General features: G+C 37.2%; 1 protein-coding gene across 1 annotated transcript; it reads left to right on the forward strand.

The window, feature by feature from the left end:
- The first annotated feature begins 7,111 nt into the window (after positions 1-7,111).
- LOC127849027 (E3 ubiquitin-protein ligase TRIM71-like) lies at positions 7,112-14,748 on the forward strand. The gene is made up of 6 exons (XM_052381751.1): positions 7,112-7,339; positions 7,948-8,115; positions 10,324-10,545; positions 11,370-11,525; positions 13,828-13,914; positions 14,683-14,748. The coding sequence occupies exons 1-6, from the start codon at positions 7,112-7,114 to the stop codon at positions 14,746-14,748; spliced, it is 927 nt and encodes a 308-aa protein (XP_052237711.1).
- Positions 14,749-15,252: the final 504 nt, after the last annotated feature.

A 15,252-nucleotide genomic window follows, 5' to 3' on the forward strand; every position in this document is an offset into this window, starting at 1 on the left:
TTGGCACCCAATTGGCAAACAACAGTCGGGGCCTTTCTTAGAGCGTGTGTATATTGCTTGCGCAATCAACACTGATACGGGCCGCGTTATCAGTTTGACACGAAGAACGTCACGTCAAAAACAGTTACTCCCAGGTGGCTTCGTTGCTTTTTAGTAGCGGTTCGCAGGTCATTAAATATTGGTGAAATTACGTTTGAATAAAAATGCGAATTTGCGAATATCATTTTTATTATTCGAATGCTGACCATTCAATCGAATATTCGAATATTCGAATAATTTTGCCATCCCTACATATAATCGATCAGAATGTGGAAATGTATGTCGATGATACTAATCACTCCCCATGGTACTTGTCGCTCATTTTTATAACAGAGCGTCTCTCTTTTCCGTATATTATTTTTTACATGAAATGATTCATCATAAGCTGTTCACAGTGTTATCCTCATTATTTATAAATCTTATAGCATTTAATGTTTTTTGTCGATGTGAATTATCATCTAATTTAACACTGTCATACTCGACATTCTCGCGTAAAGTGTCGTCCCAGATTAGCATAGGCAATCCGCACAGGGGTCGACACTTTTCGCTTTTACAGCTTTTTTTGTTGTTTAAATACGTAAATCTAGTCCAGCCGGAAAGTGTCGTCCCCGATCAGCATACGTTAATATGAGATAAGACACGTGAAGCCATGCTTTAAGGCCCGTCTACTCAGAGCAAGCCTCAATCATTTTCTTTGGTTTTCATGCCACTCGGGAAACTATATTTATACCACCACTCGTGATATAAATTCGAAATACATATGTACACTGATTGATCGTGACATAACAAAACAACTTTGTATTGTATAATTTTAGTCCGTGGACGGTAAATTTGAACTATTTATTTGAGGAGGGTCGTGACTATGAAACTAAGTGCAATATGTGTATAGCATACGACGTACCTTGAGGAGTTTGAACATCCAGGAATATGATATTCCAAAGAACAATAGAACATTTGCATCAGTTTTCCTTATCGTTGGCGATTGGTTTGAAGCTACCCGCCATACGTCCCGAGCCTCGAACATCTCATTAAGCTAGTTAGATATTCCTTTATTTAGTTAATTAATTATTTCAAAACAAAACCTGTATGTGCGTGTATATTTTTTGCAACAACTTCAAAGCAGTGTTTTACAATCGTGAGAAATAATATCATATGGAAGGAGTAGTTGTTTTTATAGCGCATCTTTATTTGTATTGTGAAAGTTTCATTGCATTTGGTATTTGTTTGTTTAAATGTTTATAACGTTTTAGAATAGTTGACCATTAAAATACTTATACAATATTATGCTTGTATGGCATTCTGAAAATGTGTATTAGTCGAGTTTGTTGTGTACTGTCTTATAAAGTTAAGTATTGTTTTCACGGAATTACTGTAAGCGCCACGCCTAAGCTTGCATGTATCGACACGAAATAATGTAATAGTTACCAGAGGTCCCGATGTGATCCTGGATCGATGATTCTATCCAAGAATATTCGCCTTCTATCGCTGATTCAAAGATGGCAAAGCTGTCAAGTCTCCAGCAAAAATACCGAGGCATTCACATGTTGTTCTGAGTGACCTTATATAACCAAACTTGTCGAAACGGCCTTTAACCCAAAGCAAAAACTTACGGGCCCCTCGCTTTTCCGATTTCCGACCAATTTAAAACAATGGTTTGTCATTTTTGACTACAGCTTAACGTTTTTGGTTGAAAATGAATAAATACCGCTTCGGGCGATCTTCACCGCAGCTGACAATTATGGACAATATTCACCACAACTGACCATTTCGGACAATACTAACTAAAAACTGACCATTCTGGTGGAAGTCGGCCCGAATAAACCTCGTCGGTTAATCTAGATCTAACCTAAAAGTTTTAGTCATTTTTACTTCAACTTTTCATTTTAACATGCCTTACAAGGTGTGCGACATTTATCGTTAATGTTGCGACATATATCGGCAGTTGAAATTTTTGCGACATTTATCGTTAAGATGCGACATATATCGTCAGTAGGATTTGCGACATTTATCGTTCCTTGCGACATTTATCGTCAACGTTGCGACAGATCTCGTAGCCTGCGACATATAACGGCGATGCGACATTTAAGGGCGCTACATACATGTAGCAACGGCGTTCGAAAAGACGACACGAATAATCGTTTATTTTAAACATCGTATCGAGAGAAAAAAGTTGTTTGCACTACGAATGGGAAGAGTACACCCGCTTTAATTTTTAAACGTCCTTGAATTTTGAGATCAGGAATGGACTGCAGCGAGAAATTTAATCAAAAAACACACTTCACTGAATAGTTTGCAGACGCCATTTTGGAGATGTGTATTGAAATTGACATTTTGAAATCGTTTGTTAAAAAGTTGAGGATTAGTATACATTTATCATTTGTCTCACTTCTGTTTAACACTTGCGAGTACAGTCACATTTATGACGCCATTTAACTGCTGTAGTGTGGGCTGTGGTGATTTTTTAACAATGAACGTGTTTGTGATTTATGACGTTAAACTAGAATAAAATATGTACGTTCTTGGAATCAAATTGTTTGTTTTGTTGAACCTGATTCATGTTGATAGAAATGTTTGACTTTATTGCAAATCCCAACATTGACTGATATAAGAACTTCCTGTTGACCATGATATAAAAAATATATCAGGCAACGTTATTTCAGGCAGATATAAATGCGGGGGTATGATAAAAGTCTTATAACGGGTTTAATAGCGGTCTGGCAACCGTGTAACCGATATCAAGTAATAAATTTCGACCTAGAAGTCGATATTGTTCATGCAGCGTGGGAAAAATGTGTCGTAGAAAAGCTTTGAATAGCAATCCAAAATGTATGCCCTAATTATAATGTTTCCATCAAATAAGATGCGGTAAAGTAAAACTTACTTTTCGTTATTTTGCTCTACATTATATCTATGGAGTCCAAGCGTGTATAGGTATAATATATGCTTTATTTAATCCAATACAACGCTTCATTAGTATCATATTCATTACGCTGCAATCAATAAAGTCTAATTGTAAAGTGCAACATGTTCTCAAAGTCTTTAACCTTAACAAGGCCGTTTTGGTTCAAACAGGAAAATTCTGAAAATACTGAAGCAACGGACGCTGATTGGGTATTCACGTTGAATCCAACTCAATAAGCTGAGGACAAGACTTCGTTTTCTGGTATTATTCCGAAATAAATTATTGGATCAATTATTTCGTCTCGTGAGTTGTCAGATGAATACGAAATTTGCATTAGAGCGATTTTCTTGACGCAATCATTTGTGTCCGTTTGATCGTTTTTGTTGACAGCTGACTTAAGTTGGACTAAACGGCCATTTCCTGATGATGTTGCGTTTTTTTTTCGTTGACTAGTCTTTAGGTCGTTAACCACAGTGGGACACCAAGTGACAAATAAGATGGTAACGTCTTTACCGAGACAGGTATTTTTCGCCGTTGTATACCCTTTTTTACTTGTTTAAATGCCGCTCACTTTCCAGCCATATTAGCAAGAGCGTCATTGACGTTTATTTCGTATTAATATCCGCTCTTTTCTTGACTTTTCTTAGCGGGAGCTATAGAATTGTGCCCCGCTAAGAGCACCTTCACAGCGAGTAAAGTCGAGATATAGAACGAATATTTAACAAGAGCACCGCATAACGGGTTCCACGCTCGACTGCGAAAGCTTATCAGAATAATTTTTTTTAGAGGTCACAGTGACCTTGACCTTTGACCTAGTGACCCGAAATGGGCGTGGCGTGTGGAACTCATCAAGGTGCATCTACATATGAAGTTTCAAAGTTGTATGTGGAAGCACTTTGATTTTAGAGCCAATGTTAAGGTTTTAGCACGACGCTGGCGGACGGCTGACGGCGGACGACGAGCAGGCTATGACAATACCTCGGGTTTTCTCCGAAAACAGCCTCTCTAAAAAGAACAGAACCAAACAGAATCGTTTATGCAGACTTAAGAATGTTAAGCTCATCGTCATTTGCATACATATATACAATAACATCATGAAGTAAATACAAAGTATACATCATTTCAAATGAAGATCGATATACAAAATTAGGGATAACATGTTTACGTGTAATCGTGAAATTGTTATGACATAGTGACCACATATTGTCAATCGTAGTTTAACCCATTCATGCCTAGCGTCCTGAAAAAAGGACATTGCAAACAGTGTAAACCCAGATGAGACGCCGCAGGATGCGGCGTCTCATCTGGGTTTACGCTGTTTGCTTAAATGAATTTCTTTATGAAATATTCTAAATATAGAAATAAATATACTTGACACCCCTAATTTTGGAAATTAATTGATCCAATTTAGAAGGATGGGAGAGTCTACTAGGCATAAATGGGTTAATAATTGCAACACTTATTACATTATTCTGCACCAAATTTTATTTCTTAAAAATATAATTATTTCAAACTTTCTGCTTGAGATATTTTTCTTTAATAATCATTCAAAGCATTGAGTCTTTTTTAAATAGGAAAAAACATGAATATGAAGTCACATGAATGGCATATATAATCCAAGAAACTTTATACTTGTATGTTATTTTCATTCGTAGTTGAATAATTCTAGAAATATAGGATGAAGAAAATGCTGAAAACGTTAAAGCTGTTAGATATAAAATAATACCACCAAATATTTACACTTACTCGTAGTTAAGCATTGTTTTAGTATGAGGTTTTATCCATTATAAACGAAATCTTATAGTATACTTTTGCTACTTTTGTATTTTGTTTACTGGGTTAGGGAAAAAATCAAGCGATTTATTAATTATGTGTGATATTTATTGACGTAAAAACGTTCTTGTTCAGCTTATTCGTTAGGTCGTTAACCTCGTTAAGAAGACCCTCGTTCGGACGTGTGGGTGTACATTTTGAAGTGTATGAGGTTTTTCCGCGCCTGAGGCAGCATTGTGTATTGGCCCGGAGCAATCCTACCCTATTAACTTACCAGACCCACGAAAGTTGGGACGAATTTTGAACTATAGCTGCAATTTCCGTCGATTTAGTTGTTAATAAAATATTTCCAATGGAGACGTAGTCTTGTATTGTGAAGCCGGAGTACACCCCATCATCCCGGTATGTTGACCACTAACCAAACTCACATGCTCCCGGGAACGGGGTCTGAACCCATGTCGCGTAGGTGAGAAGCACGTGTACCAAACACCGCGCTAACAGGATTGACGACATTACCGGTTGTCCTCTTAGCACCAACTTAGATGAGTTAACATGGTGGATAACTTATGCCGTCTCTAGAAATGGAAATACTATAAGGGAACAGGATATGTTGTATCACTTAGCAACTGATGCCTCTTTGGAAGGATGGGTTTGATATAAAAAACGGGTTCTTCCAATGAATGCCTTCGTGTCAAGTGCCCGCCCTTTATAACAGAAAGCGGGAGTAAAGATGCTCATCGGTAAATGCGTCGCAAAAAACTAACTGACCATTTATCGCCATGGGTTGCACAATACTAAACAAACTATTTATGTTTCTGTGTATGTAATTATTAGAAGTGTAGAACATTAAACAATAGGAGTACGATCTATCCTCATATGTTCCACTGGGCCGTTATACATTTGAGCCCAACAATACTAAACAGAACCGCATATAAAACGCGTATTTTTGATGTGAAAAAGAAAATATAATCACCTCAATAGTGGTTCCATCTGCGTTTCTGAAAATGAAAAAATGTCATTACAACATTTCAATTACAGCTTTCTTAATTGCCCGACATTCACAAACGATTTATTAACAAAGAGATAAAGAAAAGCAACGTGTAGACCTTAATTATATTTGTGGTTTTAACAGATAAACAAGTTCATTCGAAACAAAACCATTTAAATCTCTTACTGTCAGTTTTCTATTTCACAAGTTAAACCGGTGTATAGATACAATCTGACTTTAAATAACGACGGACTGAAAATGTCATAATAAATAAATGCGCGGCTTTAAGCGGCGTTTTAAAAGCAACAATAGCGTTTTAACGCTATAAAGGTTCTTTTGTTTTAAGTGTAAATAACCTGAATTGCTTATTCGCGTTTGTTACGTTTCTTTTGTTATAAGTAAACATGGACTTAATAATTATCTTAAAGAAATATGATATTTTGAAAATGACCTTCGCTGTTATAAAGTATGATACGACAAGATAGTTGCCAAACACAATAAACATTCACAAATAAGTGCGTAAATGTCCCCATACAGTGTGATATAGATATTGCTTGTGCAAGTTGAGTATTGTATGAGTGTTTTCTTTATAAAAACGTGTGGTCTTTAGCATGATTAAAATGAAATAAATATGAAAGCAGTTTACTCACATAGTCAAGCAGAGAAGGATTATCGGTTTAAAGCAATTTTAGTGGATTAAGATTGACTTATATATGAATTCTATTTTGTATTAAATACATTGCTTTAAAACCTGAATGGGTGAGGTTAAATTTACATAACTTGTTAACCTTTGATCTTATTCTTATTCTAAGGTCTTATTCTACATATAAACTAACTGAGGTGTGTGTGTGTCTATCAAATGTGAAAGGCGTGTACAATTTAAATGTCTATTTCAATATAGACAATGTGTTTGGAGCATAATAATAACATGGCGATTACTAACGCTCATTGAAACTGAAAATAACCTGCTATTGACGAATGATCGAAAACGTTAATTGGCGGACATGAGGTTAAACTTTGTGCACGTGTGGTTCAAGACATGATTTGAGTGCTACCGGTACTTACCCGTTAACCATTATACGTAGACGAGTTACATGTGCAATTAACTGGGAATATCGTATAGATAAACATCGATCATCTAATCAGCAAAGACACAATTAAAATAATCGCAAAATAAGTCGGAATTCTATGAATAACGAATATACTACTGTACATGTGGAATTTAATTTTGTGAAGAAAAACGACCGCAATAGGCTTTAGCAAAGACGCAATCTTGCCGCACAAATGACCGCCAATATCACTCGAAATTTGATCAACAAGCAATACACTATCGTGTACCTGTAATAAAGTTTTTTTTGGAGAAAAAAAACAAGCAATCGCAAAAGAAAGAAACAAGTCGTGTCGCCAAAATGACGGCCAGCACCACTAAAAACTCAATCAGCGTCCCGGACGAGTACCTGCACGTGCTCTGCGATCCGTGCCGCTTCAGCGGAAAGACCACCGTGGCCATGAAGTACTGTCGCGACTGCAACGGACACTTGTGCCCGAACTGCGTGAACACGCACATCCGGGTCTCCAACACAAAGAACCACCACATGAGCTACATCATCAACAAGAAGAACAACTTCGTGACCACGGTACGTGTATATATTTACACAATGACATAAACTATCTCACCACCATTATAATATCCTGTGTTTTGTATATTTGAATTACAAAGTAACAGTGATATTAATATCAAACCCATTGAGATAAACCTGATACAAGTACAACACAGGCAGTATAAATTCGTGAAATAAATGCTCATCATATAATTAGTTATGTATTGTATAAAGCATTTTTGGTGTATTTCTGTACGCAAATTTCAACGTTATTCTATAATTCTTGAAATTCTTACTGTTTGTATTAAGCGCAAGCCATAAAAAGGAGTCCGCACAATGTCTATTGAACAACTCATTCATTCTTTTAAGGATCTGATAAATAGAGTCGCGTTCTGAGAAAACTGGGTATAATGCATGTGCGTATAATGTCGTCCCAGATTAGCCTGTGCAGTTCTCACAGGCTAATCAGGGACGACACTTTCCGAATTTTTGACATTTTCCGTTATAATAAAGTCTCTTCTAAGCAAAAATCAATTTTTTTTTTGGCGGACTGCACAGGCTAATCTGGGACGACACTTTACGCACATGCATTATGCCCAGTTTATTCAGAACGCGACTCATATATTTACAAAAATACGTAGCAGGCGCTAACTACCACCACCGCCGACCTGGTCTACGGTACCGCCGCCCAGAAAGCCTTGGAGGCGAAGTGTGTCGACCATGGGAAGCCCGTCGTGTCGTTTTGTGCCCTGCACGACGCGCTTTGCTGCCGCGTGTGCATTGGGACTGGTCATCGAGAGTGTAAATTACAGGTATGAAGTATCATCAGTATACATCCTTATATTTATTTTAAGTTCAAACCTATTTATATATAAGGAAATAGTAATTACTTGTCTGTGTCTATTTACTGTTATCCCTGCTGAATAGAAAACTGACTTTTTTAGATCGATTGCATCTAAAGTCATGGGCTTATTGAAACGCTTTTGAGTCCTTTTCCCGGGTAGAACCAGTACTTTTGGTCTCTTTGGGAGATTTAAAGAACGCTCCCACAGAGGGGATCAATGATAAAGCTGCATCGTTAATTTATGCTGGTGTTCTTACTTCTTGTTGTGTTGGTGGCGGTAAGGAAGGTTGCGTCCTTTTGAACGAACAAGAAGCGCTTTGTTACCAGGTATGCAGTGGGATTAGTCGGCCAACGTGCAAATTAAATCTAGGGGGTATTTCGGGCTTATCATTTAGTTGAAGTGAGTGAGTATGAGCTTGACACGACTAGGCCCAAATGCAATCCCAAAATGGTCTGTACGCAAGGTTGCCATTTACATCAACCTTGAAAAAGTCAAATTTAAGTAATTGACAACCAAGAATTTAAAGTAATTGACTGTCGATAAAACGCATGTTTGCTTTTTGTCTATTTTGAGTAACTGTGACCGTGACCCGATTGGCCTAAACTGCTAATCTAGTAACTTCGTGTATGCTACCTTAACACACTATTTTATTGCAATACCTTTATCCGCACGTAAGTAATTGAGGGGAAACTGTTCTTCGTGTTTAGTTACGGTGACCTTAACCTTTAGACCCGGGTGTAAACATAAAATAGAACTACATGCACGTTTGTTTTCTACAAAGTTTCATCACAAAATTATATATTTATCGACCGATAACCACCTATATGACACGTACGGCCGGCCCATCATACCCAAATCGTCTACTTCGTTGAAAACCCTGCAGAAAGAAGCAAACCAATTTTAACATTGGCTTACAGGGCTATGTTTGTACATATCCATCACTCTAGCTGCAATAAGTTCTGTTAAGCTCAACACAAAAATAATTCATGCATGTTGAGCTACAAAAATGGCAATACCACTGGCTATGTCGGAGAATTATGAACCAAATACCCAGGTGCGCAATTTCACAAGCGTGTTCATAATTTGATTGTATGCTCCCTCGGCGATAGAGTTATGTGGGACACACGTCCGAAAGCAAATATGTATGCCACCCTCACCCCCTCCAGAATGGGATGTTTAAAAATGGTGATATTGTCCTTGAATAACGCTATGGTGGTAATATAAAGTTCATCATCACATTTAGCGTCCTCCGAAATTTAGAACTTTACAGAATTGGAATCAAAGGTGATGGTGGTCTTCTTTACACACAAAATGTAGCGAGGGATAACCCGGTCAGAGTTCTTAACTATGCTCCGTTTATTTTTTATTGCTTGTGTTTAACACTTTAAAGGGGCCTTTTCACAGATTTTGTCATTTTTTAACTTATTCATTAAATGCTTTATATCGATAAATGTAAACATTGGATCGTAACAGCTCCAGTAAAAAATCAAGAATAAAATTTAAAAAAGGAAAAGATCATTGCCCGGTCCAGGTTTCGAACCAGTGACCCCTGGAGTCCTGCCAGAGTCCTGAAGTAAAAACGCTTTAACCTACTGAGCTATTCCGCCGAGTACACAGAGTTGACGTATTTTATACATTATATAAGCAATCTTCGTAGTTTCACAAAATTTAACGACAAAAACAGAACTCTCCAAATTATTCAATCGTTTCGCGTTGCAACGCTTTATAATTTTTAGGTTTTAAAATCGTCAAAAGATGCATATAATGGCTATATTAGACCATGGTAAATGTTCAGTATTACTGTTTCCTCACAAATATCATAACTAAAACGAAAATTTGCGAATCTGAAACAACTTTTTTCAATTTTGTCAATTTACCAAAGCGTGAAAAGATCCCTTTAACACATTCAAACCTGTATATAAATTTGACAAATATACGCCTTAAACCCGCATTTTTTTATTTTCTTTGTTTGCCTAAGTGATTTGGTGTTAATTGGAATTTAATGGTCTTAATAACCATTTAAAGTTATAACGATACCATATTTGTTAAAACAATTAGTAATAAATTCAATAGTATTTTCGCCTGTGTATTGAACCTAATTTTTGCAGCAGCTCTATATACTCAATATTGTTGAAAACGTCCATCAAAAAAAGAAATTTCTTTGGTTCACGACAGATCCTGTCGGAAGCTGCCAATGGAAGTCGAGATGGGAAGGAAATCCGGGGGATCGAAACGGTCATAAAACGGCTTCAAGCCCGTTTCGAGGACATACAGCGAGACAAGCAGACAAACCTACAACACCTGGGACATCAGAACGACACTTTTTCCGGGGCTATTAAAACCTACCGGAGAACAGTGAACAACGTGCTAGACAAGCTGGAGCAGAATCTGGTGAAAGTAAGAACTGGATCAAGCTACAGGCTACATTCCACTAAGTCACTGTATTCCCTATGTGGTCGAAAGTAGCGCTTATTTCTTTAGATGTTCTTTTCTGATAGCAAAGCAATTAGGAAATCGCAACCATACCTAGTGTTTTTTTCCTCTATCATATGTGTGCCTGCAACCTTTTAGACTTTTATTTGTCACTACAGTGAAATAATGTTTCTAAAATTACAATAAGTAAATGAAAGCTCACTATCACGGTGCGTAAGTGAAAGAAATATATATATTTAAATGTGCCGACTATTTCTAATTTAGTTTTTAACATAGTTTAAGTTGACATTTGTCTTGCCTTTTATGGATTGTATATTTAATTTTAGACAACTGTGCATCTGCCTTTGCAAACAGTTTGGATCCAGATGAGACGCCACAGAACGTGGCGTCTCATCAGGATCCAAACTGTTTGCTATTCTGATAGAATTCTTTGGAAAAAAAATCGAAGAAAATGCTAATTTTAGAAATTCTGCAGACGACATTTTAGCAGACGACAAATTTCCCAGCATGCAAAGGGTTAATTTCTTACCAACAAGCCTACATTTTGCTAATTGTTATTTCTTTAGTTATTAATCTTTATATGCCGCGTTCTGGGAAAACGTCACTTAAAACATGTGTTCAAAGCTGTTTTTTGTTTAAACGAACCTCCTTTAAAACATAAAATTCCATAAATGCGGTAAATGTCGTTAATGCGGACTAAGCAGGCTAATCTGGGATGACACTTTCCGCACAAATATTAAGCCCTGTTTTATCAAAACGAGACTCATATAATTTACCGCCACTTTCAGAAACAGGATCGCCATTTTGAAACCAAGGTGGAAGAGTTGAGAGGGTGTCTCAAGACGTGTCAGTCCGCCATCAGTGTACTGAATGGGTCGCTCAATAAGTTGGACATAGCTACGCGCCAAGGCGACGAACAGCAGCTATTTATGACCATTAAAAAGGTAACACAACAAAATGAGTCGTGTTCTGAGAAAACTGGACATAATGCATGTGCGCAAAGTGTCGTCCCAGATAAGCATGTGCAGTCCGCACAGGCTTATCAGGGACGACAATTTCCGCCTTAATTGGAATTTTGCTAAATAGACTACATTTAAACGAAAAATGTCATAAAAGCGGAAAGTTTCGTCCCTGATTAGCCTGTGCGAACTGCACAGGCTAATCTGGAACGACACTTTAAGCACAAGCAAGAAACCCCCTTTTTACAGAGCACGGCCCTCGCTCTGGGGAAAACAGGGCTTAATGCGCGTGCGTAGTTTCGTTCCAGATTAGCAGGCGAAGCCCACTTATGCTTATCAGGGTCGACACGTTCCATCTGAATGGATTTCGCTATTAGACTTACTTAAATCAAAAAATAAAATTAAAGCGGAAAGTGTTGTCCCTGATAAGCCTATGCGGACTGCATGGGCTAATGTGGGGGAAAAGTTTACCCTCATGCATTAACCCCTTTTTCCCAAAACGCGGTTAATTTATGCTTTTATTTTGATAGCCTTCTTTGCCCTTTAAAATCCGACTCTTATCTTACATGACGATCGTTGATGCGGAATCTCGATTACCGGTACATGTATTTTCCAGCTGAGCTGCCATATTCGTATAATTCATCAGATACCTATCGGAAGTGTTCACACATAATTCACATTATCTCGCGAAACAACGCTCGTTCATGATATCAACTATAATATTAAACCGCTATCCGAATGTAATAACTTCCGGCGACTATGTCAGTGCGCGCTTAAAAGAGTAATAAGCTGTAATAATCGCACACTCGTACAGGATACATTTCATCAAATAATTCATCTAAATAGGGAAAGAATTCCGAAAGCAATTTAACTGGTCTACAGTTGACAAGTTAGTTATATTAAGTCGACATGACGTGATACATGGCTACGACAGCTATTTCCAACGTGAATTGTTAGTGCAACAATGTCGTGTCACCATGGTAACTTATACTCGCTGTGTAAATTTAAAGTGCTCAAATGTCAGGTTACCATAGATACAGATTGGTTTTACTGTATCAATGGATTGATCGCAAATAAAATTCCGGTTAATTGTCCCATTATAGATCTATATCAGCACGAACACACAAGTAACATGGAATTAAAACCATTCAATCGTGAGGGAATAATACTGGGTAAATTTACACAACAACGTGCAAAAAATAAAATGTTCATTTTTATGAAATTTATTTGCACTTTGAAGACTATTGAGTCTTAATTTAGATTCTTGTAGATTAAGGAGTATGACCATGAAACTTAGTATAAGATTGGGTACATTTAAAAAAGAAATTGTTTTAAAAACATATTGTAGAAAATAAAAACTTTGATTTCCATCGTATTACGACAAAAGGAAGAAGACAACCGCTAAAAGAGAGACGCTACTCTGGAGATTGTAGATTGTGACCTGTGTCATTTTAGACTGCAAAACACTTAGAAAGAAAACCGTTAATCTCATGGGGCCCATCGTCCGGGTTTGAACGTTACAGTGAGAATAGGCCGAGACGTTCAATATGCACACGTATATTACTGCGTTTTTATTATTATCTATATTTACTCATATTTATTTAAAAAAGCGAATTGGGACAACAACGATGGAGTTACAAATTATGTTTCGTGTACATGGAGATTGCTGAGAGTGCATTCACACGATTGTCTTGTGATGTTAAGAAATGTGTTCACTCTATTAATACCATAATTCTTTCATTCTTGAAAGGCTTTTATTTCATGTCCTATATCAGCATATGAGCAGCGTTCTGACAAAACTGACCTCAATGCATGTACGTAAAGTGGCATCCCAGATTAGCCTGTATTCGCACAGGCTAATCAGGGACGACACTTTCCGCTTTTATGGTAATTTAAGTTAAAAGGAAGTCCCTCCTTACCGAAAATCATGTTTAAGTGGAAAGTGTCGTCCCTGCTTAGCCTGTGCGGACTGCACATGCTAATATGGGATGACACTTTACGCACATGTATTAAGCCCAGTTTTCTCAGAACAAGGCTTATATCAACTTCGAAAATCTACTGCGTAAGGAACTAGACTGTTGCATTTTAAATGACAATAACACTAACATAGTTGTTCTGTTAACGAATGCAAAATATGCGTAATTATCGGATCTTCATATTTTTGAACATACAAGCAATAATAAATCATGCTCAATGGCCGGTTATTGGCGCTGGAAACCACAGACTGGGAAACATATGAGAAACTAAACAATAATATATTAATACTGAAATTAAGTGCCAATTTCAGGTTCAAGCTATCACCAAACGATATGAGAAGATATATGCAGACGTGGACAAGTTACCAAGGAACTACGCTTTCCATTTCATACCTGAGGTAAAAAGAACCCGTGTTTTCCTTAATGCCTGTTTCTTAAGGAGAAAATATAATTAACGGCGTTGAACAATGAACACTTATCAATAACTGCGGCAGCATGAAAGCAATTCCATGTTGTATATAATCAAAGAAGAACTTTAGTTGTGGTTACATGTAGACAACCAACCTCCGCGCAGAGATTTGGAGGGAACCAGCATAGCTGGAACAAATGTGCTATTGTATGTGAGAGCGAGGAACGACAACTATGCGTTGAGATTGGTAGACAACTTCGCAGAATAATCACCACATTTTGACAGATAGACAACGAAGTGATACTTTCAACCAAAATTTCACATGCAGCAAATCATCAGCCTTTTAGTTATTCAGGTCATTTATAGCATGTTTTGCATTTACGACAAAATATTGATTTGAATTTAAAACTCCACCATGTAAAGGTCTTATAAAGGGTTTAAAAAGGTCCTAACGTTTCCAAATGGGTTTTGACAGTATGTTTCTGTGCATTTGTGGATGAAGGAATCTAGCAATATCGCACTATATTGCCCGATATTTATGCTAAGCACTATATTGCCCGATATTTATGCTAAGCACTATATTGCCCGATATTTATGCTAAGCACTATATTGCCCGATATTTATGCTAAGCACTATATTGCCCGATATTTATGCTAAGCACTATATTGCCCGATATTTATGCTTATGCGAAATATATTGAACAATCATATAAACCCTGTAGATTTCTCCATGTATTATGAAAATGTCGGGCCCTTAGCTCCTCCTGGGAAGTATGATTGGCTCGTATATTGATGCACCTAAAAGAGGAGGAGCTTATGATTAACGGCCGTGTTATTCGAGAAGCTGGACCGTTCTCTGCTTAACCCAGTTTAGCCTAGTGGAATCTCACATCCTTCTAAATTGGATCAATTTAATTCCAAAATTAGGGATGTCTTGTATATTTATTTCTCTATTTAGAATATTTCTTACATAAATTCCTTTAAGCAAACAGCGCAGACCCTGATGAGACGCCTCATCATGCGGTGTCTCATCTGGGTCTACGCTGTTTTCCAAGGCCTTTTTTCTGAACGCTAGTCATAAATGGGTTAAATCCACAGAAACCTATGGATAATCATACCAGTCATTTTCCACGTACCCAGCTCTTGTATCAATAGTCTAAATTTCTTATAAAATCAAACTCATTTCAAATCAAACAAGTCTCCATAAACAATTCCCACGCATCATTAGTTCAATAGTTATCATCTCCTTTAACTTGTAGAAATGTACGTTGTTAACACAATAGTTCAATCCAACAGCTTTTTATATTTAATTACTTTACGTACACGTG

Source organism: Dreissena polymorpha, chromosome 10 (assembly GCF_020536995.1).
Source record: "Dreissena polymorpha isolate Duluth1 chromosome 10, UMN_Dpol_1.0, whole genome shotgun sequence".
NCBI lineage: Eukaryota > Metazoa > Mollusca > Bivalvia > Myida > Dreissenidae > Dreissena > Dreissena polymorpha.

Coding starts and splice junctions, on each gene's coding strand:
- LOC127849027 (XM_052381751.1), top strand. CDS start 7,112: ATGACGGCCAGCACCACTAAAAACTCAATCAGCGTCCCGGACGAGTAC. Junction 10,546..11,369: donor TGGAGCAGAATCTGGTGAAA/GTAAGAACTGGA, acceptor CGCCACTTTCAG/AAACAGGATCGCCATTTTGA. Junction 13,915..14,682: donor CTTTCCATTTCATACCTGAG/GTAAAAAGAACC, acceptor TCGGGCCCTTAG/CTCCTCCTGGGAAGTATGAT.